At 41.1% G+C, this 27,927-nt stretch overlaps 1 protein-coding gene across 1 annotated transcript in view; it reads right to left on the bottom strand.

The window, feature by feature from the left end:
* Positions 1–27,927, bottom strand: part of PCSK4 (proprotein convertase subtilisin/kexin type 4) — a 1,808,619-nt gene that overhangs the window by 1,547,092 nt on the left and 233,600 nt on the right. The window contains exon 4 of the mRNA XM_044054831.1: positions 14,474–14,501. Within this exon, the coding sequence (XP_043910766.1) occupies positions 14,474–14,501 (28 nt within the window). The remainder of the gene's footprint in view (positions 1–14,473; positions 14,502–27,927) is intronic.

The raw sequence follows: 27,927 nt of genomic DNA, 5'->3' as shown, positions 1-27,927 counted from the left end.
GCCAGCTACTTGGCAGGGACACAAAGGACTGGTTGGACAGAGAGGGTACTGGAGGTTTTGGCTTGACTACTCAGTTGAGATCTGTACCCTACAGCTGTGCCAGTGAGGAGTCTTATTGGGGATCTGGACAGAAAGGGAGAAACCAGCCCCAGACTGACTGTGTGCTCTTAAGGGAAATTGTGCTTTACTATGTATTTCCAATCCTTACCAATGTGGACCCCCCTCACTGATGTTAGCGGCGAGGATTGAGGCTCCTTGATTACTGGGCCAGTGAACAGGCATGTTATATTAATTCACACCTTGATTCTGTGGTCCACCTCTGCCTGTAGGGTGCTGTCCATTAAAACGACCTGCTCCTCTGGGGGGGGGGGGAATCTGTCACTCTGGGAATCACGGAAAAAACTATGATTTATGGAACCACATTTTCTTCCCCAAATTCTGATTCCTAGAGAAAGTTCTTTGTGGTATAGAAAAGGGTACCCTGCAAAAAGAGAGTCTTACCATCTTGTTGGCTCCTAGAGAGTGTATCTTTGATTTTAGGCCCAAACAAGGTCGAATCCTCATATAGGGGCATTGATAAAGAATGACTTACAGCCTTCTGCAAAGTCAAAAAGCCTCATCTAGGTGCGACAACACATAGTTATGGTGGTGCCTGCTGCTCTGGCTAAACCATCTGCTGCATTGGAAAGAAGAGACATGTACACATTAAAAGAGTACTAAGGGTGGAATGCTGGAAGTCCACTCTTCTGGACATCTGCAGGCAACACCCCTGACAGTGACTTGGTGATCTCTTTAGTCAAGTCTCTCTGGAATCTTGTTAAATGAGCTATGTAGTTCAGCAATGTAAGGGCAAAGGTCACAGACTCACAAGCTCACTTCCCAAATCTAAACTCTAGATTCTCTGCGGGGAGATGAAAACGCACACTTTCTTCTGATAACTCTTTCTTTGTGGCTGCTGCCATCACCATAGCATCCACTGGTGGGCCATTACTCCAGTGTTTCCTATCTGAAGTCTGCTTTCTCAGGGATGGGCTCCACCACATCAGGGTCCTTCCATGCACCTTAAGCCACAAGATCAACACGAGGATTAATTGGTGGTACCACCCAGGATGATGTTGGTCTGGAACCAAGGGTCTTGAAGAACACAGACTCATCTGGAAAACAAGTCTTGGGACATCCCAACTCCCTCTATGTTTCATCAATTCTAGAATATCACTGAATGAGACATCTTAAGAGAGGGAACGGGGGGGGGCCTTCTCCTTCCTCTAAGTCAGTACCTTCAGTGTAAGACTTTAATGAAGAGTCTATATGCTTCTGCTTGCATGTCCATTGTCTGGAATGCCTTCTGGGGGAGCAGTAAAAGGGTCAGCATCAGACAGGAACGTAATGAAGCAGGCTTAGTTGGAAGCCGTTGGTGCTTACTGTTCCTTGTATGACCGGATGAAAAGGTGAAGAAAGAGATGGTGCTTGGATGGAACCAAAGTGATTCAAATCTACTTTGTCTTTGGTATTCACCAAAACTCTTTCAAAGGCCTCAGACTGAGGCTGTTACTGGAACCAATGATACCCGCCAATTTGAAATAAATGAAACCTTGCCACTGGCCCCAAAGCCAATGTCTCATCTCAGCTTTCCAGAGCTGAAGTCCCAAGATGGAGAGACTTTTCTAAGAAACTCAATGTTGACTCACCCCCGGAAAACCTGCTCTGAAGCTCTGCCTCAAATTCAAGTCTCAATTCAATGGCCTTAGAGTCGACAAAGATTGGGAAACAGTCGAAGATGCAAGAAGTTCCGACACTGGCACAAGTACTACAGTTCCAAGCAGCTCCGTTAAAACCCAGCCAGAGTCAGACAGGTGCGGATATTAGTAAAGGAGTGGTAAACTGGCTAAAATTTAGAACCTTCCTAGGGAATGGTGCCAGTAAAACCCAAAGCTGTATCGGTGTTCACAGAAATTTCATCATCTGTCAGTGTAGAGTCCTGTCAGGCTTCTCTATGACAGAGTGGATAAAGCTATCGACGAAGGGCAAGAACACTTTCTCCTGGAGCATGGAAGACTGGCGTCTGGAACTCACCAGTCCTGGCAAGTAACTTATTCAAGGTGAAGATCAGGCTCAAGAAGGTGTCTGTTCTGATCTTCTAGGTACCTTCGGGTAGGGGCCAATAGAAGTTAATTGGCCCTGGAGACCTTTTCTTTGCCTTGGATGGAGACTTGCTGAATTATTTCTTCCTTTTCTCCTTGCTCTGTCCTGGCTCTTAATTTTGGGTTCGTTTCTTAAAAGGTGAAATAGGCAAAGAGGAAGCCCCTGTATGAGAAGGAAGGAGCCCCTGTAAAACTAGTTTGTCCCTTATGGTCTGGAGGGACCTTGCACTGAGTATTGCACAGGACAGGACAGCAGTCGATGTTATGGTGTGCGGCAGTGAGATATTAAACACATTTTCAGTATGGGTCCTGAGGTGGTAGTTTATGCCCAAACTCAGAGCACTCTAAATCCCATACTCTCACATCCTGAAAAAAACTTAGGAAGGAAGCTACAGTACTTAACTTTTTTTTTTTTTTTATTATACATAGACCAAAGACCTAAATCTGTGATTTACTAACCTAATAATTATATAACCGCAAAAACTATCTAGCAATATCGAAAACAATTTTTCTGAAAGTATACAAGATTTTATATATATATATATATATATATATATATATATATATATATATATATATATATACATACACACACACACACACACCAGCTATAGATACATCCATATCTAACATATATATATATATATATATATATATATGTATGTATATAAAATTATATTATTATAAAAAAGTGAGAAGAAATCCCTCGCACTAAGGGAGAAGCAGAAAGATGTCAAAAAGGAACAATCCTGCTTTAGCCAAGAGCTCTATGCACATCCAAAACCTTCTAGCAGCAAACGAGATCTGGGGGGGGGGGGGGTTGAGATGCATTAGGGAATTATGGGTAGGGGAGGAGTAAGAGCTCTGGTTCAAAGTAGCTTCAGCATTGGTGCCAAAGTCAGATCCAGTCAGATCCAACAACCCATAGGTTTTAATGGACGAAAATAGACAACACTGGATCAACAATTACAGAAGGATGGCCAAAAAAGGCTTAGAGGTCTTTACCTGCAAAACATGTATTCTTTGAGTCTCAGATATTTCTTTTATTTCTCATAGGAAAAGGTTCTTCATCCTACCTATGGTGGCTAAAAAAGCAATTTCTTTTATTGGAGAAACTGAAAAAAAATATTTTCTTCAGATCTTAATGCTAAACAGTTAAGACAAATCAGTTGTGAGGTAAGGTCAGCCCAATCTTTTCAATGCCATACTGGGAGTTACTGTTCAAAGGAGAGGAAGACTTTCCTGTTATGATAAGCAGCAACAGGGAGGCAGACAGCAAAGGAATACATTTCCTTCTTCAACTCTTTAGTAGATGGAGCTGAAGGAGGAGAGACAGGTTTAGTTTTTTAACCACTCCTTTTTGGATTGTCCAAAGAAAAAAAGTCACATCAAAGGTACCTCTTCCTTTACCAGCACTTGAGGGATACTGCCTGGCCCTTCCAAAACCAGTGACAGGTTCTGCCTTCTCAGTAGTAGATGCACATCCCACACTAGAAGATGCACAAAATTCCTGACTCTTAGCAGCATCCACATAAGTAGTATTAGAGGGATCATTACAAAAAAAAAAAACAGACAGTCAGACCAAGAACTGGAAGAAGGCCAGAGCAGAGTCACATGTTAAAGACCGTGGGAGACTGAGTGAAGTAGAAACCATTTCAGAAAGCCCTCTAACAGTCTTTTGCTTTGCAGCCATAACATCTGAGGTAATGGCACTGGAGTCCATAGTAGTATTTGTGAAGGTCTTTCTCTAGAAAAAAAAATATTAAAGCTAAGCTGACTTCTGATAGTTTTCAGCATAAAGGATAAAGAGATGCTAAATAAGCAGACATTGCGCAACTTCTCTAAACAAAACAACCAAGCTGCATGTGAACTGGTCGTTCACACATTGTTTCTTCTAGACAATCAGCAACAAATTAATTTTTGTAAGGAAGCTGTAAAGTACATAAAGGTTACTTATTTGCCTAAAAGATTAAACAAACCAACCACTGAAGCAGCAGCAAGGACAGAGTTTGACACATTCAACAGCAAAAAAGTTCTGACTTTTGGCTCTTGTACTGGTGCACATGCATCTGATTTTATACCAGCATGACCTTGAGCTTCCTTGGATGGATGCTGCTCATTAAAGGCACCCAAAGGCTTTTGCATACTGACCGGAGTCATCCCAAACAGCTTTGTACTACTGCAATAGTGATCTAATGATGAACATCTTAGCATTTTGCATTCTCAAGACCATTTCAGATGTAAGCTGTATTTGGCAGTTAGTGAAGAGGATTACAGCACTGAGCTGCTATTAAAGTGTTTTCTGTGGTCCAGTATTTTATCTTCTTCCATCTTCATTTGCCTATGGTATTGACTTTCAGCAAGTTACTTAACCAGACAGTGCTCCCAAGTCACCTCTGAAAAGGGACACTTCTTCCTGGTGGACATATCTATTAGTCAACAAAGTAACAAAATAAAAAATAAGCAACGGGTGATGTGCTCATAAAGCACTCTATTCAGATTTTACAAATCAAATACAATGTGAATCTTCACTTGTTCCTCAACAGGGACTATACTATTCACCCGTTCTAATAGGTCTTAATGACTCCCAAGCTTTCTACTCACTTTACTTCCAATTCTACTTTACTCTACAATGCAATTGTTACTCTCTCTGGAATATGAATCATTAGCGCAGCATATGGCTTTATGTGGAAGTAAAGGAGCATGAAAGTTTATAACTAGCAGTTTTTCCCCATGTCATGTAATTAAGCTGGCAGTGTCAAGACCCCACTTTATCGATGGAAGTTGAGTTTGCTTACCTTCTGTAGATTTTGTACTGGCTTTGTTTTCATTAACTACAAACTGAATATTTATATCTATGAGTCATTTATGCAGTGTTCTGTCACGGAGATGCTGGATGTGTGCGTCTCCTTTAGCTTTCAGTACAGTTTTTTGATGGAAGACAACTGCAAATGTAGTGCAGAGGTGAGTGTTTTTACTTCTCTATGCATTTGCTCTACATCATAGGTAGGTACTAGGCTATCTGCCCTAGGGCATTTATAAGCCTAGCCAGAATGTGTTGGCTTTCGCCACCCTTTTAGACTAGATTCCCGAGCCTCTGTCCAGCAGGGCCATAGAAGTGATCCCAGGAGAAAATTTACAACTTCCCATCCACTCATCAAGATTTCTCTTGAAGAGGGTCAGCGAGGGGCTCTGCCTAACATGAACCGAGATTCTATTCCAAAGCGAAGGAAGCCCCTGGGATATGAATCTATACCTCCAGCATGTCCTATTTATTGTTGTGCTGAGGTTTAAATCCATGGAGCGTGTAGCTCTAATGGATTTGGCTTTCTTGAGGTGGAGCATGTCCATCAATTCCAGGGTAGACATGGCCTTGTATGTCAGGCAGAGATTGCCTCTGAGTAGGCGGTAAGCAACTGAGTAGAGCTGGAGTTTTTTTTCGAGTAGCATAGGGCATCTGTTTGAGGCCCACAATCCTCTTGGTGAGGTACTTCTGAGGTCTCTCCAGCTGTTGCAGGTGTCTGGTAAGATATATCCCAAATGGGGCATTGTACTCAATTAAGGGCCTGATGAGCGATGAGTAGAGGGGCACAATGATCGCTCTTAATCTAGATATGAACCCTTTTGTGATTAGGTGAGCTATATAGAAGGTTTTTCTAACCACTTTGGCAATGTGATTGTCAAAGGAGAGGTTACTATCTGCTTGGGTCCCCAGATCTCTAATTACTTCTTCCGTACTTAGTGGATTACCTCCTATGTGGTAGTTTGTGGGCACTTTGTTTTTCCCAAAAGGGATGACTATGCACTTTTTGGCATTTAGCTTAAGGCCATGGTTTTGACATCAGGTATCCATCTTTGTAAGACCTGTTAGTCTTGAGGTTATGTGCTATGTTAGTATATAATGAATAAGGGGCAAGTGAATGGACAGTCCCACACCTGGAAAAAATGTTTTTATAAGCAGTTTACTACTTTTAATATTTTGGAGTTTGACTACATTGGCTTTATTTACTGTGGCTTCTATTAAATGGCAAAAATGTGTGCATTATATTCTCCTGAAAAACGTCTTCAGTCTGTATAGAAATAACCACGATCATGAAGGATAGCTTTACTACTGAGACACACCAAGATGACAATGTGACTGATTTGGTACACATGCACACACTGCAAATTTGTTTTACCACTCCTAAGTTCTCACATGCAAAAACGCACAGAATATTAAAATTAAGAACTAAGAAATCAAAAAGAACTTATTTATATAGTCAATCAGCGAGTTTCACCCAAATAGTGTTATGTTCTGGCCACAATACATTAATGTGCAAAAAGCTCTCTGCTCAAGAACTCAGCACCCTAATACTTTGAAAGCAATGATATCCTGAATGTATATAGTTTAATTTCAACATTCTGCTTATTAATTTTCAGCATTTTTTTTCAAAAATGTGACCTGCATTATTGTCTCAATATTTTTAGGGAACATTTAGACTTCTTCATTTTATTAAGTGTTTTCATTTCAGAAGCATCTGATTAAACTGTTTGGCATTAAGCAACAGTTTGTAAAAATCCATTGCTTCCCAAACTTGAGAACACAGCTTTCCATGCAGAATTATTCACAGAAATCCTGTTGAAGCATGTGAATGGCTGCATTGAGGCTGCTGTACCTTTGACAAATAAGCCCAGATCTGACACCAAAAACAAACCTCACTAGTGGAATCTTTACCTTACCAGGGTATATAACAAAAGAAAAAAAAAGTCATGGCCAAAATCAGAAAGAGCAGCTCTGATTCAATTAAACAAGAAACTAACATGTCTAATAAGGTCCAACAAGGCCAATTATGAGGTCAGGACAGCCTCCCAGGCTAAAGACAATTACAAGACCTTCTTCAGTTATGTCAGGAACCTTAAAGGTAACACTCAGAGGTGTGCAGAACTAGGGATAAATGTCACAGCCTTCACTGAACAGGAAGCAATAGCGAATTTATGGGTTGATAAATTTAGCTCTAAGTTCACCCCCACTATCTCCTGTGAAACCCATTCCAGCATATCCCCCAACTACCAGGAGCAGATGCTGATGGCAGGGACAACGCCAAAAACACTGCTCACAGGGTCTTGACAATATCCTCTAATGCCTCCTAATTTACCTAAAACAAGAAGCTGCAGAATCAGTTGAGGCATCCAACTATAGCCTCATAACAGGTTACATGCCAGGTGAACAGAAGGCCACAACGATCATCCCTCTTCATAAATGTAGACTATCAATTGACCACAGCAACTACAGATCCCATCAGTCTGACAAGTCTGATATGCAAAGCTATGGAACGGATTATCACGGAAATGATCAACAAGGACATTGGCAACCTACAGACAGTGGATCTACATTCAACATCATAGAATTCGAGAGTCACCAAGGCTACGGATTTGGGGAAAACTGTGCATACCACCTACTTTGACATGGCGAAAGTGTTCGATACAATACGACACTCAGGTTACTTTTAATCTCTCACAGTTAGGTACATAATTCACTGGATTTCTGGCTGGCTCACAGACAGGACCCAAGAAATCAGGATCAGTGAGACCACCTTCATCAGGAAATTTGCCACCAGCAAGAGTACCCCAGGGCTCTGTGTTGGACTCGCTCCCGTTTGGCATCAACTTTTCATAAGAAAAGATTATCAAAGGCCTCTGGCTCCCCAAGTTCACAGATGACTGTAAATTGGGAGCTATCGAAGATTGCCCTATGATATCATCATCCTACAAAGGTGGTATATCACAAATAACTGGTGCCCAAGCCATGGATTAAAACCCAACACAAAGAAATGCATTATACTGCCCTTTGGGAAATCGTGCGCTCAAGCTAATTACTCCATCAATAAAACACTCCTAAGAGATGAACTGATAAAGATCTGGGAACACGTTTAGGCAGCAATCTGATCTTCAACAAACACACAACCAAGATAGTAAAAAAATTATTCCATGTCACCCAACTCATAAGCAAGCATATGGCATCCAGGTCCAAGAAGTTATACTACCACTCTACTCAGCCCATATCAAATCTATCATTGAGTACAATGCCCCCTCTGACTTTTTTCCAGGCACATACTTAACTAGACACTTGCAACAAGTGGAATGCCCTCAAAGGTTCTTCACCCAGGGAATCCAGAGTATGAAAACTCTCTCCTAATCAGATCTGCTTAAGGCCCTATCTCTGCACTCCATCTCTTACAGGTTACTGAGAGGCAATTTATGCCTAGCATAAAAGGCATCCTCCGATCCAGATCAAATGGATCTCTTGCACATTTACAAAACAAACAGCACCAGAAACACTAAAGTCAAGGGCCTGAACTTTGCCTGCGACAAACAGAACACATTGGAAAAACTGATATAGGCCTTAAATTATCCTCATGCTATAGAAGTAGTCCTCCATCTGGGGGAAGCAGAGTTCATCCCTGACCCTGTTCAAAAAAAAACTTGAACTGTGGATGGGAAATCACAAATTAACCCCAGGCCTGCCCCCCCCCCATGACACTGATGGACAGACGGCAACATTAAGTAACTTAACCTCCAACTACTGCTTCTTTACTAACATACTCTACCATATATTATTTATATTATTTATTTATTTACTTACATTTGTTGACCGGGAGTATCCAATTGGACATAGAGGCCCAAGGAGAAAAGCGCCACAGTTAAAATAAACAGACAGTTACATTGGATTACATAGCGATTAACAATTTAACGTAGCAACTACTTACAACATATTTACAGATGAAGAACACAGTACATCAGTAGACAATTAGAATCTTTATCTGTGAAGTACATAACAGACATTAACAAATGTTATAAGAAGAAGTTCCTGCTGTATAAGGCAGTTAAGGAACTCAGGAAAAAAACTGGGTTGGGTTGCATGGGTAGGCTTGTAAAGACACTGGTAGTCGTTATCCTAGTATAAAACCTATGAACCTACCACTCACGTTTACACTTGTTTTGAAGTAAATTCTTCTGAACACATTTTTATTTGCTTTAACATATAGTAAGCTGACTTTCTCTTTTACAGACTACAGAATTCATTAACTGCAGGACAATATATTCCCCTTATGCATAGCCAAACCTAGTATATAATGCTTGAATTTAAACTGCAATTTCTCAGATGTTTTTATTGCAGTACAATTCTGCATCTTTCTTTTACCCATCACTTTTGTAACACTGCCACCCCCTCCCCATTTTAGCATATTTGCCTCACATTCTACTCTGCTACACATCCACTTCTTCAGTTCTTTTAATTGTGCAGTAGTGGTTTCACTTCCCCTTTCATTATTTTCACACATTTTTGCCAAGGGCAGGCCTGTTTCTCTTTAGCCCACCCTTTATTGCATCACTTATTCCACCACAAGTGATTTTGTCTCATACCCATAAACACAACTAATCAAACTCAGTCTTTTAAATGTGAAATCCACTGTAAACAATTGTCCCATTTAAGTGGCAACCCAGGAGCACTTCTTAAGTGACTTGTTCAGAGTTGCAAAGTACAGAAATGAACGTGGAATGAGCAATTGGAATATTAATCAAATCTTGCATCTTGGGTATAAGGAAGCAGCTTAACAGTTCAGAGCCTTAATCCCCTTGTACTGGCTGCCAGACCAACTCTACTCTGCAGCCAAGTAACAAACATCCATCATCCATGAATGAATGCATCTCCCTCTAAAGAATGAATTGTGAATAAATGGCAAATTATTTCTGGGCTCACACTGCTATTTTGTTTTCTACTATTCCTAAAAATAAAATACGTCAAGTACCTTTAAACGTTTCTTCCCAGTGGAATGCAGAAGAATGCAGCATACTGTACCTTTTCAAGCTTCTCAGCTGATCCACTTTGAAGCAAAAAATACATGGAATTACTTTATCTAAAGCTTCCAGTCTTTTTCTATACTGACTCATACCGAGAGACTTCCAGTAGCTGCAAGTTATACATGTTTCTACTGGCACTAATTTCAAACACAGTCTTGAAAGTACACATTTCTTCATCTCTGCAGAAGCAATTATTTGATTCTGCAAATACTGCTTTGCCTTCGATGGTTTCCAAATGAAAGGGGGAAAGACAGAGAAGAGCGACAGATATACACACACACATTAGTGATATAGTCCAACTCCCATGAAGTAAGGCATATAACATGCAGCTTCCTACAGGTATATACAAGTGTAATTCTATATATAAAAAAAAAAAATACACTCCATATAATTCAGTGTTCATAACAAATGTGTTTAACACCACCAGAAGTGATGGAAACTTATTTGACTGCTTCAGCTGGTGTTAGGTCCGTGTAAAACCGAGCACAGTGAGGATCGGGCAAACTGCCCTTTCCCCACTGTAGAGCAATCTTGGAGATGGTATATATAATTATTAGGGGGTGTAGGGGGCAGAGCATGGTATTCCCCCTGCAAAAAACAGTGTTTTGTTTTTTTTTCACCATTTTGACTTTTAATCTTTTGGGATTGATCATTAACCGTTCAAAATGTGTATACTTCAACATTTAGAAACACACAGACACACACACACACACAGACAGACACACACACACACACACAGACACACACACACACAGACAGACACACACACACACACAGACACACACACACACACACACACAGACAGACACAGACAGACAGACAGACACACACACACAGACAGACACACACACACAGACAGACACACACACACAGACAGACACACACAGACAGACAGACACACACAGACAGACAGACACACACAGACAGACACACACACACAGACAGACACACACACACAGACAGACACACACACACAGACAGACAGACAGACACACACAGACAGACAGACAGACACACACAGACAGACAGACAGACACACACAGACAGACAGACACACACACACAGACAGACAGACACACACACAGACAGACAGACACACACACACAGACAGACAGACACACACACAGACAGACACACACCCACAGACAGACACAGACAGACACACACACACACAGACAGACACACACAGCGACAGACACAGACACACAAAGACACAGACAGACACAGACACACACACAAACACACACTCACAACACAGAGACACACACAACACACAGACACACACACAGACACACACACACAGACACACACACACAGACACACACACACAGACACACACACACAGACACACACACACAGACACACACACAGACACACACACAGACACACACACAGACACACACAGACACACACACAGACCATTTATTTTTTGTATATTGGTAAATTAGTTGATTTTCCCCACAGCAAACGTGTAGAAAGCAACAATTTACAAATGATGTTTATTGAGTGTAAGCCCCCCTGCACTCCCATCACACGCCAGATACTTAAATATACCAGATCACACAACAGTAGAGAAAGTAGAAATATCCTTTATTACCCACTGAAGTATAATCTCGCTTAGTTCCCCCATACCCTTTTCTGCTTAGTTATACCATATCTGAGAGGACATAATAATTAAGCAATCTCGGAGAAAACCACTTTAAGAAAAACACATGCTACTTAAATATACCAAATCTGAGATTGCACAGCACTGCAAAAAGCAGGTAATGTGCAATGATAGAATAAAAGTTTGACCATCCTGATACTAAACAAAAATACAGTAGATCAGACAGATACCCAAATACATATATGTGGGTTACCTATAACTGGTTGAGGATTCCTTTTGCTGAATGGAAAAAAAAAAAGCCAGTACATTGAAAATCAGCTAACAGAACACAGTGGCGTTTTTTCTCTGTGAGACTGTTGTACAATGGGAATCAATCATTTTCCCAATGTAGTAAGATCACAGAGTCAGTACAGTTAATCAACAGAAGGTGTGGAGTTGGGGGGGGGGGGGGTTGTCCCCTGCAAAATAAAAGTTTTATTTTTGATGGACAGCTGTGTGAAGATGTGAGGTATTGCCAGCTATGCCAGGAGAAGTAGGACAGTGTATGTGTAACATACGCCAGCAAAGCTAGCTGGAATTTTGTAAAGAACTGTATGCTATTTGTATATCAAACTGGTTTGAACAGGTGCTGTGTTGAAAATGTATTTGTAAAGTTGCTTCTGTTAAAAAATGTACCAAGAGTGGGTCCTGACTGTATTGTAGCTGATTAAAATGTATATGTTTTAATAGAGGATACTGGAAGAGAAGAGGTCAAACTCAGCCCCAACTAACTTTGAAAAATAGTAAGAATAGTAAGAAATTAAATTAATTTAGGCTATAAAAATTGTACCTTGCAGCCAGAGACAAAATGTCTAGGAAAACAAGCATTAGTGAGCCTTCTGTATTGTCTTTAGCAGTGAACCAATTGTTACTCCGGAAGGGTAGACATTTGAAATTGTTTTATGATTTCAAGAAGCTACAACAGATCTAATCAAAACTGTGTGTGTGTGTGTGTGTGTATTACTGACACATGTGCTAAATCCTGGCAGTTTCTAGTCAAGGAGGTAGCATGGAAACCAGAAGTCAAATGACCAGATGTATGTGATGTCATTCTCTAATCCATCACTAAAAATGATGATTAATACTAGGTGAGACTGAAGTCTCAGAGCACTCTTATTTGGAACATGACAAGGAAGGACCCCTCACCTACTTCATCTTGCCTTGCTCTAGTAAATGAACCAGGGAATAGTAATTCTTTAGATTATTCAGGAAAATATAGTGAGATTAGTTAAGTACTGTTTTTCTAAATCTGTGTGAATCTATTCATCTGTGTCATTTTAATATTTCCTGTGTCTAAAACTCTGGTGTTTACTGTAAGTAGATATTTAGCATTTTCATGTTCTTTTATTATTATTATTATTATTATTATTATTAAATATATTTAAATTTTCATTGTGGCTGGTCCTTTAGAGAATGTTTTAACATTTGAGAGTATTTGTATCTACTTGATGATGCTGTGGCCACTCCTGAAAGCCTTAATGCGTTGGCCAAACACTATCATTTGTATTAATATTAATTTCACTCAGTATAATTGGGTACCCTTGTAACAGCCTTATAGTAGCTAGCTTTGGAGTGTCTGGTGGCAGTAGCAACCTTATAGTCTGGGCAGGAGGCGGCATAGCTAGTAAATCTGTGCCAGCCTTTCCCAGGTGTGTGTGTGTGCATGCACGCAAATCAAATCTCAAAGTGTGTGTGTGAGTGTGTGTGAGCTGAACACAAAGCACTGTTTTCACAGAGTGGTCAAGGATTTGGCTTGGAGACACTACTGAGGATTCATCTCTATATAGCTGTGACAGTAGGGAGTCTTATTAAGGATCTGGAGAGAAAGAGAAAACAGTCCCCGGACTGATTGTATTTCCTGTGTGCTCTTAAAAGAAACTGTGTCTGATGCAGAGAAGCTGCATCTGGAAATACTGGGTGCATCCATTTTTGTTCCAAGTGAATGTTCCTCTCCAGTGTCAGTGGTGAGGATTCAAACTCCTTGATTACTGGCCCAGAGAGGGAACGTCGCATACTGGTTAGCAGTGGTGGGATATTAACTGAAATTTTGTAGGCAGTTGTCACTGAGTTTCATTTTACAACAGTTGTATTTATTATTATTTTTTGTTAGTTTAATTTAGTCAGGGAAAGCAGACAAATATGTCAGTAGAGGATTATAGCAAGCTGACAAAGAACCAGTTGGCCAAAGAACTGGTACATGCCAACCTGACTAAAAAGGAAATTTCAGTCTTAGTCACAGCTCAGACCAGCAACTAAGAGGATAACCAGACTGGTGATGGGAATTTGCAGCCCTCAGAAACAAGACAGTTTACCTTTTTCTCAGAGAAATTAAAAATCCATCTGGAGTTGAAGAGATCTGAACTGGAGGACAAATGTTTGAAGTCAGAATCACCAGCGAGATTGTGGCATTTGGAGGCTGAAGAAAATGAGAAGCAGCATCAACATAACAGGGATGCCGACTCTGCCAGAGTCATGGCGGTAATAGGGAAGGGAATAACAACCTCAGAAGCACTAAAGGCCAGTAAATTTCTTCCACAATTTACAGAAGGTGATAAATTTGATAGTTTTATTTATATATTTGAAAGAGTATGTTAATAGTATAATGTTGACACCAAGGTCTCTACGTATCGTTGCTGATCCCCTTACTCCACGGTAAAGCTGTAACTGCTATTTCTAAATTGTCTGATATTGACCATTTCTTTACTCTATCATAGTTTAAATATTTATTGAATGTGTTAAATTAACACCTGAAGCTTACAGTAAAAAAAAAAAAAAAAATTGTAAGCATAGACACAAGGCAGATGAATGTGTGTGATTATACTGCTGAGTTAATCACTTGTTTTCATACGGGGGTCAGGGTCACCATTTTTGAAGGGCTGGCAGACATTTTGGTGAGGGAACAAGCCCTTAGCACTTTGCCTGAGGACACAAGAATCTGGTTGGCAGATTGAGAATGTAACTTTGCAAATAAGCTGGGGAAAAGGGGATCTCTACTTAGCAAGAAAAGCATCACTGCACAATAAGGGGATACCCAGTGCTGCACATGGATATAAGGGAACCCATGTTGAGCAACCTAAACCACCCCAACAGAGACTACCAGTAAGACGGGAAACAACTAGTTCAGGTATACAGCCAGGATCAAGGGTTAGATGTTTTAAATATAACCAGTGGGGCCATGTATCATATAGATGTTCATGGAAGCAAGGCGGGGAACAAATATTGGGACAGCCAGCAAGTGGGAATAACAGTATGCCAGTGGTAAGCTATCTGGAGACAACAGTGGTACCATACTATCACCAGAGTTTATATCCGATCTTAGTGGATGGAAAACAGACCACTGCTAAGAGAGAGAGCCTCTGACATAACTATTGTGAAGCCTGCAGTGTTTAAAGAGGAGCAGTACTTGCTTTGGCAGTACACTCCAGTCATTGTTTTAGGAGGGACCCCATTCCAAATGTCTTTGGCCAGAGTTCACCTCGACTAGGAAGGTGGAAAAGGAAGCAAGCAAGTAGGCGTACATGAGGATATCCCTGCAGACATCTTGATAGGGAATGATTTTGATAATGCAGTACCTTGGTGTGCATGCAGTTGCATGCAGTCAGGCTTGGAGACAGGCAGCTGCTGCAGAGACCACAGAGGTACCTAACCAAGAGAATTACTGGCCTCAAACAGTTGCCCTATGCAGCACAATTGAAAAAGCTAAGACTGTTCTCTGTTGCATACCGCTTTCTCAGAGGCGATCTCTGTCTAACGTACAGAGCCATGTCCAACCCAGAATTGTTGAACATGCTCCATCTTAGCAAAACCAAATCCACTAGAGCTACAGGCTCTAGGGATATAAACCTCAACACAACAATGAATAGAACATGCTGGAGGGATAGATTCCCTTCGCAGAGACTTCCTTTACTATGGAACAGGGTCCCGATCTACATAAGACAGAGCCCCTCACCATCACTCTTCAAGAGGAACCTTGATGAGTGGATGGGTAACAGAAAGTTCACACTAGGGATCACACCAACAGCACTACTAGATCGGGGCCAAGGAGTACAAGGGTCTAGGGAACTACTAATGGGGCGGTGAATACCACACAATGTGGCTGGGCTAATACATGCCTTCGGGCAGATAGCTCAGTACCAGCCTATGAACCTATGTGGGTCTGTTAGCCTGCGAGAGACCCAAACAACCCCCGCACATGAAGCCAGGGTTAGTGAGGTGGCTATTTCAGGGAGGGAGCTACTTATAACAGTGAGCTTGAAGGTAAGCCACAGCTGGTGGTAGCTCCTGATTGATGTCCCCTTGGACAGAATAACTCCAAGGGCAGGGGTGAGTGGTAGTACCCAGGCTGACAGTGAGGCACCACTGTCAGAGGATACCAGACTTCCTGTGGAAGTGGAGCTGGGAAGGGTCACAAAGATACAGTTGAAGCAGCAGCAGCTCTCAGACCCTACTCTAAGAGACATGAGTGAGGTAACTAGAGGCACCTGATCCTCAACGAAAGGGGAGTCTGTAAACTATTACAAAGGGCGACTGTACCGAGAGTGGACTCCTGTGGGAGGGCTAGAGGGTGAGGTAATACAGCATTGGTACTGTCCAGAGTCTACTGTCTGGCACTTCAAGCCACTGAAAACCAGTTTATACTGTGATATGGAATAGTAGAAATCGAACACCAAATAATACAATGCCAAAGAAACCAAATGTTTATTTGCAAAGCTTTCAGGTCACAAACACAATGAAAAATACATTTAAATAGGAGCTTTTACAGAAACATATGATCACAGCCAGCCTATCACATAAATCCCATTCATTAACACAAAAAGATAAATCCAGAGAAGTCGACACAGGAACACCAGGTAGATGAACAGATTTATTGAAGCGCTTTTCGGCTCTCACTACGACAGCCTTCCTCAGAATGAAAAACATGCTACAAGCCTTTCCTTTTTATACAGGAAAAGGCGCAAAAATTAAAACAATAATTCAATTAATTAAAATTAATGGAGTTTAAAAACCTTCAACGTCTTCTTAAAGGTATATGAGCAAAAAATATACCTATCAACTGATAAATAATACAAGAATTGATGCACTATGACCTGAAACAAGTTACATGATGAATTCTATCAGAGAACTCCGTACGATTGTATAAAAACTCAATGATATCGATACATTCTGTGTTATATGAATACAAGTACAAACACCTGTCATTTTTAAAAATAAGACTAAATGCTGTGAATTGTGGATATTAAAGCTTCATGATGGTGACTGGGTATATAGATACCTGTCTTATATAGTTAATTATTAAACGTATCAAACTTCCCAAAGACATGTATATGTACATAACCAAATTCAAAAATTGCAAATTAATACCCCAAAGGATTCAACAGATATTGTGCATGTATAAGTTAATTCTTAAATAAATAAAATTCAAAAATTCAAAAGTTCAAAAAAATCAAAAAATCAAAAATACTCTAAATTTTAAATATAAATTTATTTTCTAATTAATTTATAAACTACATAATATAAATTCAAGAAGTAGTTTAAATTTTAATATTTAATCAACCCTTACTATCTCACCAAATTCTTTAATTTCAATAACACTCCTATTGAGGAAGCTTCGTTTAAGCCAGGATAATTACCTGCATTTAATTTGATTTGCCAGTTTAATTCCAGTTCAAGCAACTTTAATGAATAAGGTCCTCCTCTAGGATTGGTTTTTAATCCATCAATAATCAGAAATTTAAAATAATGATCGGGGGAGCTCAAAATATGTTTTGCTAATGCGTTCTCGGTCTTTTGATGGTTAACAGCATAGATGTGTTCATATGGGTCTACTACAATACAGACACCACAATCGACGACACACGACCCAACCGACAACACACACACACCACACCGACCCACAACAAACAACATACACCACAACACCGACACACAACCAAACACAACCACTAACAACACAACTAACAAAAACACACCCTACAGAACACAGCCTAACACCGCAACCTTAACCACCTACTAACACTACCCACCCTCACTTACCCACCCCTAACCCACACACTCACCAACCACCACCCACACCACACACTTCACCTACCTGCACCTAACCTACCTCACTTACCCACCGCACCGACCACGCCAGCACACGCCAGCACCCCAACCCTACTACCACCCTTAACACACTTACCCACCCACCGACACCACACACCCACCCAACACCTACACACCTACCTGCACCCCTTTCCCCGTCCACTTAACCCGTCCCAACACTACAGTCACTCACTATCACAACCTCCTACCCCCCTACCTACAACACACACCTCACCTCCCCCACAACCCGAACCCATCATCCACAATTTTACTTACCCTGACCCTCCTAACTCCGTTAACTGTCGCACACTCATCGTATCACGCATCAGCACATTTCCCTCGTCGGTCTTTCCGGCTGTCGGTGAATCTCCCGGTCGGTAAACCTACCTGTCGGTCATTTCGTCTCCTCTTCCCGCGTGTCGGCGAATCGTCGTTTCGGTCTCCCGAAGTAGACCCGTTCATATATCCTGTCTCTGAGCCTACGCTCAGTTTTACCGATGTAAAAGGCGGTACATAATACACATTTAGCCAGGTAAATTATCCCCTTAGAATTACAGTTAAATTTGCCATTTATTTTGTATAAAACTTTGTCCAAGGTAAATGTGCTACTGGTCATTACGTGTTTGCACATATTACATGCCTCACACTTGAACATCCCTGTAAGTTTTCTCAGCGAGTCTGGCTGAAATTTCAAAGAATCTTTTAAGTTCAGTCCACGCTTAAAGGTGACATTGGGTTTATGACCAAGTTCTTTTTTAATAAAGAGGTGTTATTTTTCAGCAAGTTCCAATTTTTATTCAAAATGTTAATGCATTCAGAACTCAATTTAGTATATATAGTGGTGAATGACACAACACTATTTGAAATTGAAGTTGGAGTATTAGGTTGAGTTTCAGAGTGAAAACACGTATTTAAACCTTTATTTAACAGGTCACTTGGTTCAATGACCTCAATAGTAGCACACTTAAACTCCAAAGAAGAATGGTCAATACTACCACTCTCCAAGTTGTCTAACCCGTCTGTAGGACCAGGACGATGTATAGCCAATAAAGGCCTAAAATAGTTGATTTCTCTTTTTAATTTGACCTCGGCTATGATCTCGTCGATGAGCTCTACCGGGTAATCTCTCTTCAAAAAAACTGATTTTAAAAAGAGACATTCATTGTCAAAATCATTATTGAGAGTTACAATCCGGGCCGCTCTAACCAGTTGTCCTTTTAAGACAGCTTTCTTCTGATGAAATGGGTGACAACTTGCAAAGTGGAGAAAGGAGTTGGAGTATGTTTTCTTACGATAGATACTAGAAACATAACAATTTAAGTCCAGGTTTTTAGATAGCATGATATCCAAATAAGAAATAGCTAAATGGTCATATGTGTATGTGAACTCAAGGAAATCAGTCAACTCGTTGAGAAAACCCACAATATTGGATGCAGTTTGGTCGTCACCTTTAATCAACAAGAAAATGTCATCGAGGAACCGCGTATAAAGAATAACTGATTGCTTATACAAATCAGATTTAAATACTAGATCGGATTCCCAAAAGGCCATGACCAAGTTGGCTACGCTACCTCCACATGGTGATCCCATAGCTATTCCTCTTTTTTGTTTATAAAACAAAGACTCAAACATAAAGAAGTTATAAGAAAGGACAAGGTCTAACAATTCAGAAACTATATAAATTTCTTTTTTTGGAAATTTATATTTATACATCATCAAGGTAACCCATTCGATAGCGACATCGTGGGGTATGCAAGTGTACAAATCCTTGATGTCCACGGTTAAAAAATTGTCACTGTCAAGATTCCCTTCGCAGAGACTTCCTTTACTATGGAACAGGGTCCCGATCTACATAAGACAGAGCCCCTCACCATCACTCTTCAAGAGGAACCTTGATGAGTGGATGGGTAACAAAGTTCACACTAGGGATCACACCAACAGCACTACTAGATCGGGGCCGAGGAGTACAAGGGTCTAGGGAACTACTAATGGGGCGGTGAATACCGCACAATGTGGCTGGGCTAATATATGCCTTCGGGCAGATAGCTCAGTACCAGCCTATGAACCTATGTGGGTCTGTTTAGCCTGCGAGAGACCCAAACAACCCCCACACATGAAGCCAGGGTTAGTGAGGTGGCTATTTCAGGGAGGGAGCTACTTATAACAGTGAGCTTGAAGGTAAGCCACAGCTGGTGGTAGTTCCTGATTGATGTCCCCTTGGACAGAATAACTCCAAGGGCAGGGGTGAGTGGTAGTACCCAGGCTGACAGTGAGGCACCACTGTCAGAGGATATCAGACTTCCTGTGGAAGTGGAGCTGGGAAGGGTCACAAAGATACAGTTGAAGCAGCAGCAGCTCTCAGACCCTACTCTAAGAGACATGAGCGAGGTAACTAGAGGCACCTGATCCTCAACGAAAGGGGAGTCTGTATACTATTACAAAGGGCGACTGTATCGAGAGTGGACTCCTGTGGGAGGGCTAGAGGGTGAGGTAATACAGCATTGGTACTGTCCAGAGTCTACTGTCTGGCACTTCAAGCCACTGAAAACCAGTTTATACTGTGATATGGAATAGTAGAAATCGAACACCAAATACAATGCCAAAGAAACCAAACGTTTATTTGCAAAGCTTTCAGGTCACAAACACAATGAAAAATACATTTAAATAGGAGCTTTTACAGAAACATATGATCACAGCCAGCCTATCACATAAATCCCATTCATTCCCACCCCCATAACCCCCATTAAAACTTTATGACCAAAACACAAAATGTATATAAAAAATATCAAAATATAAATATACATGTAAATATACATATAAAAAGGAAGCTATAAACTTTCAGCCTGTTTTAACTAAAATATGCTTCAAACTAACAGCATTGTTTAAGCCAGGTGATAAATCTGCCTGTAACCTAACTACCCATTCATATTGTTTAATTTCAACTATATTATTATTATTGCCACCCCTACTATTGCTATACATTACATTAATAGCTCTAAACTTAAATTGATGTGCCTAGCCCTTATCAGAAATGTTTCTTAGATGACCTTTTTCGTTTGCGGACAGGTACCAGAACAGAAATTGAAGATTTATTATCATATTTAGATAAGCCATGGATTTCCTTAAATTTACATGTACAGTAGAGGAAAACAATACATTATTTAGACGTTAAAATGGAGAATAGAGCATTTGGTTTGTATACTAGTACTCTATATAAAAAACCCACTTACTCAAATGGGTTGTTACATTTTTCTAGTAATCACCCCTTTCATCAAAATGGGGGGGGGGGTGATTAAGAGACAATTTATAAGACTGGCACGGATGGTGCTTTTGGATGATAGTTTTGAGGTAGAATGTGACATCTTAGTCCAGATGTTCCACAGGAGGGGTTACTCTACAGAACTTGTAAGGAGTGTGAGTAATGAAGTAAAAAGTAAAAGAAACCTGGGAATATCTGCACCCCTTTTAAGAGAGGGTGTGACATTTAGACAAGAAGGTAACATGTAAAGAGAAGAGGATAAGTTGGGTAGAGCATTTATTACAATATATATAGAGGAGAATGAGGAGATAAGACGTTTAATTAATAGGAATCGGTGTATATTAGAGCAGAACAGGGAAATGGTTATGCTGTTTGGATTAAAACCTAGTATTGTGTTTAGAAAAGGTTGTTCCTTTAAAGACATGTTTGATAGGATAGGGAACAACAATAATTATTATGCAACAACCCAGAGGAGAATAGGTACATTTAAATGTGGTTGGTGGAGACAATGTAAATATATACTAGAGGGGGATATGAATTTTTAATATAAAATCTAACTATCATTGCAATTGCCAGACAGAGGGGGTGATTTATGCTGCTCAGTGTCAACAATGTGGTGTTTTTTTATATAGGAAAAACAGACACTTTAGGGAAAGAATTTACCAGCACAATTTAGATATCAAAAATATGAGTAAAGCTTTATATAAGCATATTTCTAACAATGTAGATCATAGTTTTAAATTTCATGTTTTAGAGAAGGTGTTTAAGGAGGGTAGCTGCGGTGGTGCAACGGTTAGTGTTGCCACCTCTCAGCAAGAGGTTCTCCGGTTCGATCCTCGGCTGGGGTGCCTTCTTTGTGGAGTCTGCACATCCTCCCTGTGGTCGCGTGGGTTTCCTCCCACATACCAAAGACATGCTGTATGTGGATTGGACACTCTAAACTGGCCCTAGGTGTGAGTGTGTGCCTTCTGTGGAAGGTTGGGCGCCAGGCTGGCAACTCGACACTGTAAAACTCTGCTGCCAATCATGAGTGGACAGTGATCCGCTGTGGCAACCCCTAACCGGGAAAAAGCCGAAAGAAGAAGAGAAGGTGTTTAAGGACAAAAGGGGAGACCCATGGAAGAACTAGTGGAAATACGGGAATTGTGATGGCACTTACAATGCAATACAACGGTGTTCCTGGGAATAAATGATTATATATCCATTAGTAGTCGACTTAAACTAAAGGCCCATTATGATGCTAATTAATCAAAGTAAAGAAGTAATATTTTTGTTTTTGCTCATTTACATATTTATATATTTTTGGGTGGCCACCGTGAAGTGGTTAGCGTTGCCACCTCACAGCAAGAAGTTCTCCTGTTCGATCCTCGGCTGGGGTGCCTTCTCTGCAGAGTCTGCATGCCCTCCCTGTGGTCGTGTAGGGTTCCTCCGGGTGCTCCGGTTTCCTACCACATCCCAAAGACATGCTGTAGGTGGACTGGACACTCAAATTGGCCCTAGGCGTGAGTGCGAGCATGTGTGCCCCTTCAGTGGAAGGTTGGGCGCAGGGCTGGCAACTCAACACTGTAAAACTCCACTGCCAATCACGAGTGGACATGTGATTCCACTCTGACGACCACTAAGCGGGAAAAAGCCGAAAGAAGAAGATATTTATACATTTTTATATTTATAGTTAGTAAATATTAGTAAATGTTTAACATTAGTATTATTGTAATATAGTTCAAGGTAAAGTATGTTTATGCAAATGGGTTAAATGTTAGTTGATGAAATTAAAAGTATTGTTTGGTTGGGGGGACGTGATGTGAATTTTATTAATGACTTTCAGTATTTAAACTGTTTTAGTAATGGAGACGAATTGAACTCTAAGTCTAATGTTATAAGCAGACAAAAGCACTTAGTTGTGGATTAAAGGTGTTGATTTTATCATTCTCAGTGTGTTTTTGAGACCAGAGTACCTTGATTTTTTTTTTATTATGTTTGGACTGGTTCTGAGTTTTCAAAAGTACCTGGTATACTTAAAACATTTTTCTACTATTAGTTTGTGAAAAATCTTTGTAATATAATCTTCTCTTTAAACTTTTTTGGTTCCTATAAGCAAAATGTGGTCCATCACCACAAATTTTTTGTAACTCAGGCACTGTCATCAGAACTGTCCAATTTCTTTCTATAATTTTCTTCACTTCATTAGTCCTTAAACTGAAAGTAGTTAAATATCTTACTTCATCATTTTTACTAGTCTGTGGTGATCGTACATCAACATTACCATTTAAATATATTGGTTTGCCATTAGCCTGTCTTTCATCACAGACTTCCTCATAAACCCTTTTCACTTTTCCAGCATCATATCCGCTTTCTTAAAACTCTTGTATCATATCTTCTGCCTGTTGGCTAAATATCTCATCTTCTGTAGTAAGTCTACTTAATCTACTCAACTGTGCTTTCAATATACCTGAAAATACATGTGGTGCATGCATACTGTGCCTATTAACATACGTTTACTTGGACATCTTTCTTATGTATCCTAGTCTCTATTTGCCCTTCTTTATTCCTTAATTCTACGTCTAAGACGACTATCTTCTCATTAGAACTCTCCATTTTGAATTTCAAAAAACTAGTGGTAGAGTTTAAATAGGCAACATACTGATCTAATTATTGTGGTGTGCCTTTCCCAATAAGGAAGCAATCATCTATGAACCTTTGATAAAAAAGAACATTATTATTCAAAACATTATGTTGACTATAAATAAATTTCTTCGCCTATTCATATAATACTAAGTTGGCATAGGTGTTTGCTATGGGAGTACTGAAGGCTTTGCAAATAAACATTTGGTTTCTTTGACACTGGATTATTTGGTGTCTGACTTCTAGCCACTGCCCATGACATTCCTTTTGCAGGTCATAGGGGCATAAAGAATACCAAGAAACATAGTATGCAGAACTTTTATTGGCCTAGGATTGCAATAGATTTAACAGGGCAATGCAGGACATGTGATCAGTGCCCAAAGGTAGACAAGGTAGGAGATGAGGTCAAAGCTCCTTTGATGCCTCTGCCTGTGAGATTGAGGAGCCATTTCAGAAGGTAGCAATGAATATTGTGGGGCATCTGAGTAACAAATTCCACACAGAAGGAAATATATTCTGGTTGTAGTAGATTATGCTGCTAGATATCCTGAGGTGTCGTCTCTGTCCTCCATCGACGCAGAGAAGGTGGCAAATGCTTTGTTAGAGATTTTCAGCTGGGTAGGTTTCATCAAGAGAAATATGGACTGACAGAGGTGCCAATTTCATGCCAGACCTGCTGGCTTGTCAGTGGAGGCGCTGCGGGGTGAAACACCTAAGGACACCCCATACCATTCCCAAAGTAATGGTCTTGTGGAGAGGTTAAACTCTACACTAACGACCACACTATGGGCATTTGAAGACTAGTTTAAGAGGGAGTGGGACAAATATTCGCCCAGTCTGCTGTTTGCATATAGAGAGGTATCGCAGAAATCCAAGGTTTTTCAACCTTTGAGTTGCTGTATGGGCACAAGGTGAGGGGGCCTTTAGATATGACTCATGATGAGTGGGAGGTTGAGTGTGAATTCTACAAGGAGTCTGTTGTGGCGGATCTACTTCAGTTGACCTGACACCCAACTGACTGACACCCAACTGACTGACACCCAACTGACTGACACCCAACTGACTGACACCCAACTGACTGACACCCAACTGACTGACACCCAATTGACTGACACCCAATTGACCTAAATTTCATTTGACTGACAACTCATTTGACTGACAACTCATTTGACTGACAACTCATTTGACTGACAACTCATTTGACCGACAACTCATTTGACCGAAATTTAAGACATAGATGTAGGTTTTCCTTCACCTGTGACTTGCCTGTGATAAAAAGAATTACTGTAACTTACAGTGCTGACTGTTAGAATTCCGATAGTCATTTAGAAAGTAGTGTTGTAGTGCTTCTAAACGTGGGATTCTCGCTTTACATTTTTATGGGAAATATTTAAAGTAATTTGGTGAATGTTTTGGGTGTTCCCAGCAGTAGTGGCAGAGTGTAGAGTACTGTAAGGCAAGTTAAAGGTATATGCCCTTTTCCCTACTGTAGTGCAATCCTGGAGTTAGCATATATAATTGGGGGGGGGGTTTGAGGGGTACAGCCCTCCACCTAGTTTGGTTGTACAAAGTCCAGTTTCTGTTAAGACGGTAAGTAGTTTTTAAGTTCTGGAATGAGTTAGTTATTGGTGTTCTAAGTGTGCTTGTCTATGGTTTAAGATTTAGTATGTTGAAATTTAGAAGTTATGTACCTACCATAACATTCCATGTTAGTTGTCTTCTCTCGCCTTCTTTCTTGCTGGATGGGTTCGGAGCCGATCCTCGGCTCCGACTCGGCACTTGCTAAGCTCGAGAATCACTTTTACCAGCTCGAGGCAGCCCCATATCCCATGATGCAAGGCGGTAATTACCCAGATCTCGTTTGGTATCTAGAGGAAAAACTGCCTATAAACTTTCCACCAAGGAAAAAAGAAGAAGAACTAACCTAAAAAGGCTGTATGGGGAAACCAGATAATCAAGGTCCAGAAGTAACTGGTGTCCAAGGAAGAACAATCTTCCAGAGAAATAGAAAGTTCAAGGTCTGTCCAGGCTAGGGGGACAGGAGGGAGGGACGCAAGAAAGAAGGCGAGAGAAGACAACTAACATGGAACGTTATGGTAGGTACATAACTTCTAAATGTTAAGTTGTGAATCTCGCCTTCATTCTTGCTGGATGGGACCGCGTCCCTAGCACCTCTATCCTGGGTGGCTCAATGGAACAGACTCTTGAGAACTGTGGAAGCAAAACTCGCCCTGTCCCTGGAGGCCAAATCCAATTTGTAATGGGAAACGAAGGTATGAGGAGTGGCCCAAGTAGCTGCTGCACAAATAGTGTCTAAGGGTAGCCTAGCTTGAAAGGCTGCAGATGTGGCTAGACCTCTTGTAGAATGTGCTTTAGGTTTTGAAATGAGTCGTTTGCCCCTAAGCTGATAAATGTCAGAAATGGTGGAAGACAGCCATCTGGATAAGGTTACTTTAGAAACAGGGAGACCTTTTTTATTTTCAGCATAGGAAAGGAAGAGCTGATCAGACTTCCTGAATTGCTTCGTTCTGTCCAAGTAATATCTGAGTTGGCGATGAACATCTAGGTAATGCAATTTTTGTTCCGCCCTGTTAGAATAATTGGGAAAAAAATACAGGAAGATCAATGGATTGGTTTAAGTTTGTCTTAGAAGCAACCTTGGGCAAAAAGGATGGATTGGTTCTTAAGGATACTCTGTCCTTGTGGAAGACTAAGTAAGGACGACGTACAGAGAGGGCATGAAGTTCAGACACTCTTCTAGCCGAGGTAATAGTGACTAGAAAAAGTGTCTTCCAAGAAAGAAACTTTAATGGGCATGAAGCAGCCGGTTCGAAAGGGGGAAGTATCAAGGATGCCAGTACTAAATTTAGGTCCCACTGTGGTGGAGGATCCCTAACAGGGGGTTTAAGAAGGAACACCCCTTTAAGAAAGGCTTTACAAAGTTTGTGGGACATAATGTTTTGGTCTGCAAATCCGGCATGGAAATTCGAGATTGCTGCCAACTGGACTTTAACTGTGGAAAAAGAAGAACCTGAGTGAAAAATTTCAGCTAGAAAGTCCAAGACTGATTGAATAGGGGCAGTAAAGGGGTCTATGTTCTTAGACTTTGCCCAAAAGGAAAAACGTTTCCATTTGCTAGAGTAAATCCTCCTGGTAGAGGACTTAAGAGAAGCTACTATGATATCTCTAACGGGGTTAGAGATCATAGGAAGCCTGGCTAAGGAAAGAAGTGGAGCAACCAAGCAGTGAGGTTGAGGGAACAAATGGACCGGTGCCGTTGACCCGACTGGTGGGTCAGAAGATCTGGAACTGGGTCCAGATGCCAAGGCTGCACCAAGAGATGGTGATGAAGGAACGGGAACCAAATTTGTCGAGGCCAGAAAGGGGCAATGAGAATCATTTTGGCTCTCAAGACGGTAGCTTTCTGGAGTACTTGAGGTATTAACGGAAAAGGGTGAAAAGCATAAAGAAGTCCCCGGGGCCAATCCTGGGTAAGAGCGTCTCTGGGGGGGTGGCCCGGAAGTGGGAAGAGAGAGAAGAAGTCTGGGCATTTGCTGTTTTGGGGTGTAGCAAAAAGGTCGCAGCACGGGCGGCTCCACTTCTGAAAAATCTCTTCCACAATAGATTGTTTGAGAGACCACTCGTGAGGCATGAGTATAGCTCTGCTCAATCTGTCCGCTATTATGTTGGTTTTCCCGGGGATATGCATTGCTACCAGAAACCGATGAGAGGAGATCGCCCATTGCCAAAGTCTGAGAGCTTCTCGACACAAGGGATAGGACTTGGTCCCGCCCTGCTTGTTGATGTACCACACCACGGACATGTTGTCTGTGTGAACTGCAATTGTTCCTATGGGAAGAAAGTCGTTGAGGGCTTGCAACGTTAAAAGCACTGCTCTCATCTCTAGGACATTTATGTGCAGGTGGTATTCGAACGGTTGCCACGTGCCATGAAACATCCTCCCCTGATAATGCCCCCCCCCGCCCGATCAGGGAGGCATCCGAAGTGACCGTGGCTACCGGGGCCGGGGGGACAAATGGTCTGCCCTGATGGACTAGGGGAGAAGAAGTCCACCAGGATAGATGGTTCTTGCAGGTCTGTGTCACCAGGATGTTGTGACGCATGGGAAGCTGTTGGAAGGACCATTGGGTAAACAACATCCATTGCAGGAGACGCATGTAAAAACGGGCCAGAGGAAGAAGTGTGATAGCAGCTGCCATGAGGCCCAACACTTTCAGGACCAACCTGGCTTGTACCTTCTTGCTGGATAGGATGATCCGAACATGGTTTTGGATATCTAGGATTCTTTGAGTTGTTAGGTTTGCTGACATCCGAGTAGT

This window comes from Protopterus annectens, chromosome 13.part0 (genome assembly GCF_019279795.1).
Source record: "Protopterus annectens isolate FY-2018-M chromosome 13.part0, PAN1.0, whole genome shotgun sequence".
Taxonomy (NCBI): domain Eukaryota; kingdom Metazoa; phylum Chordata; order Ceratodontiformes; family Protopteridae; genus Protopterus; species Protopterus annectens.
This window is presented reverse-complemented; position numbering and strand designations above follow the sequence as displayed.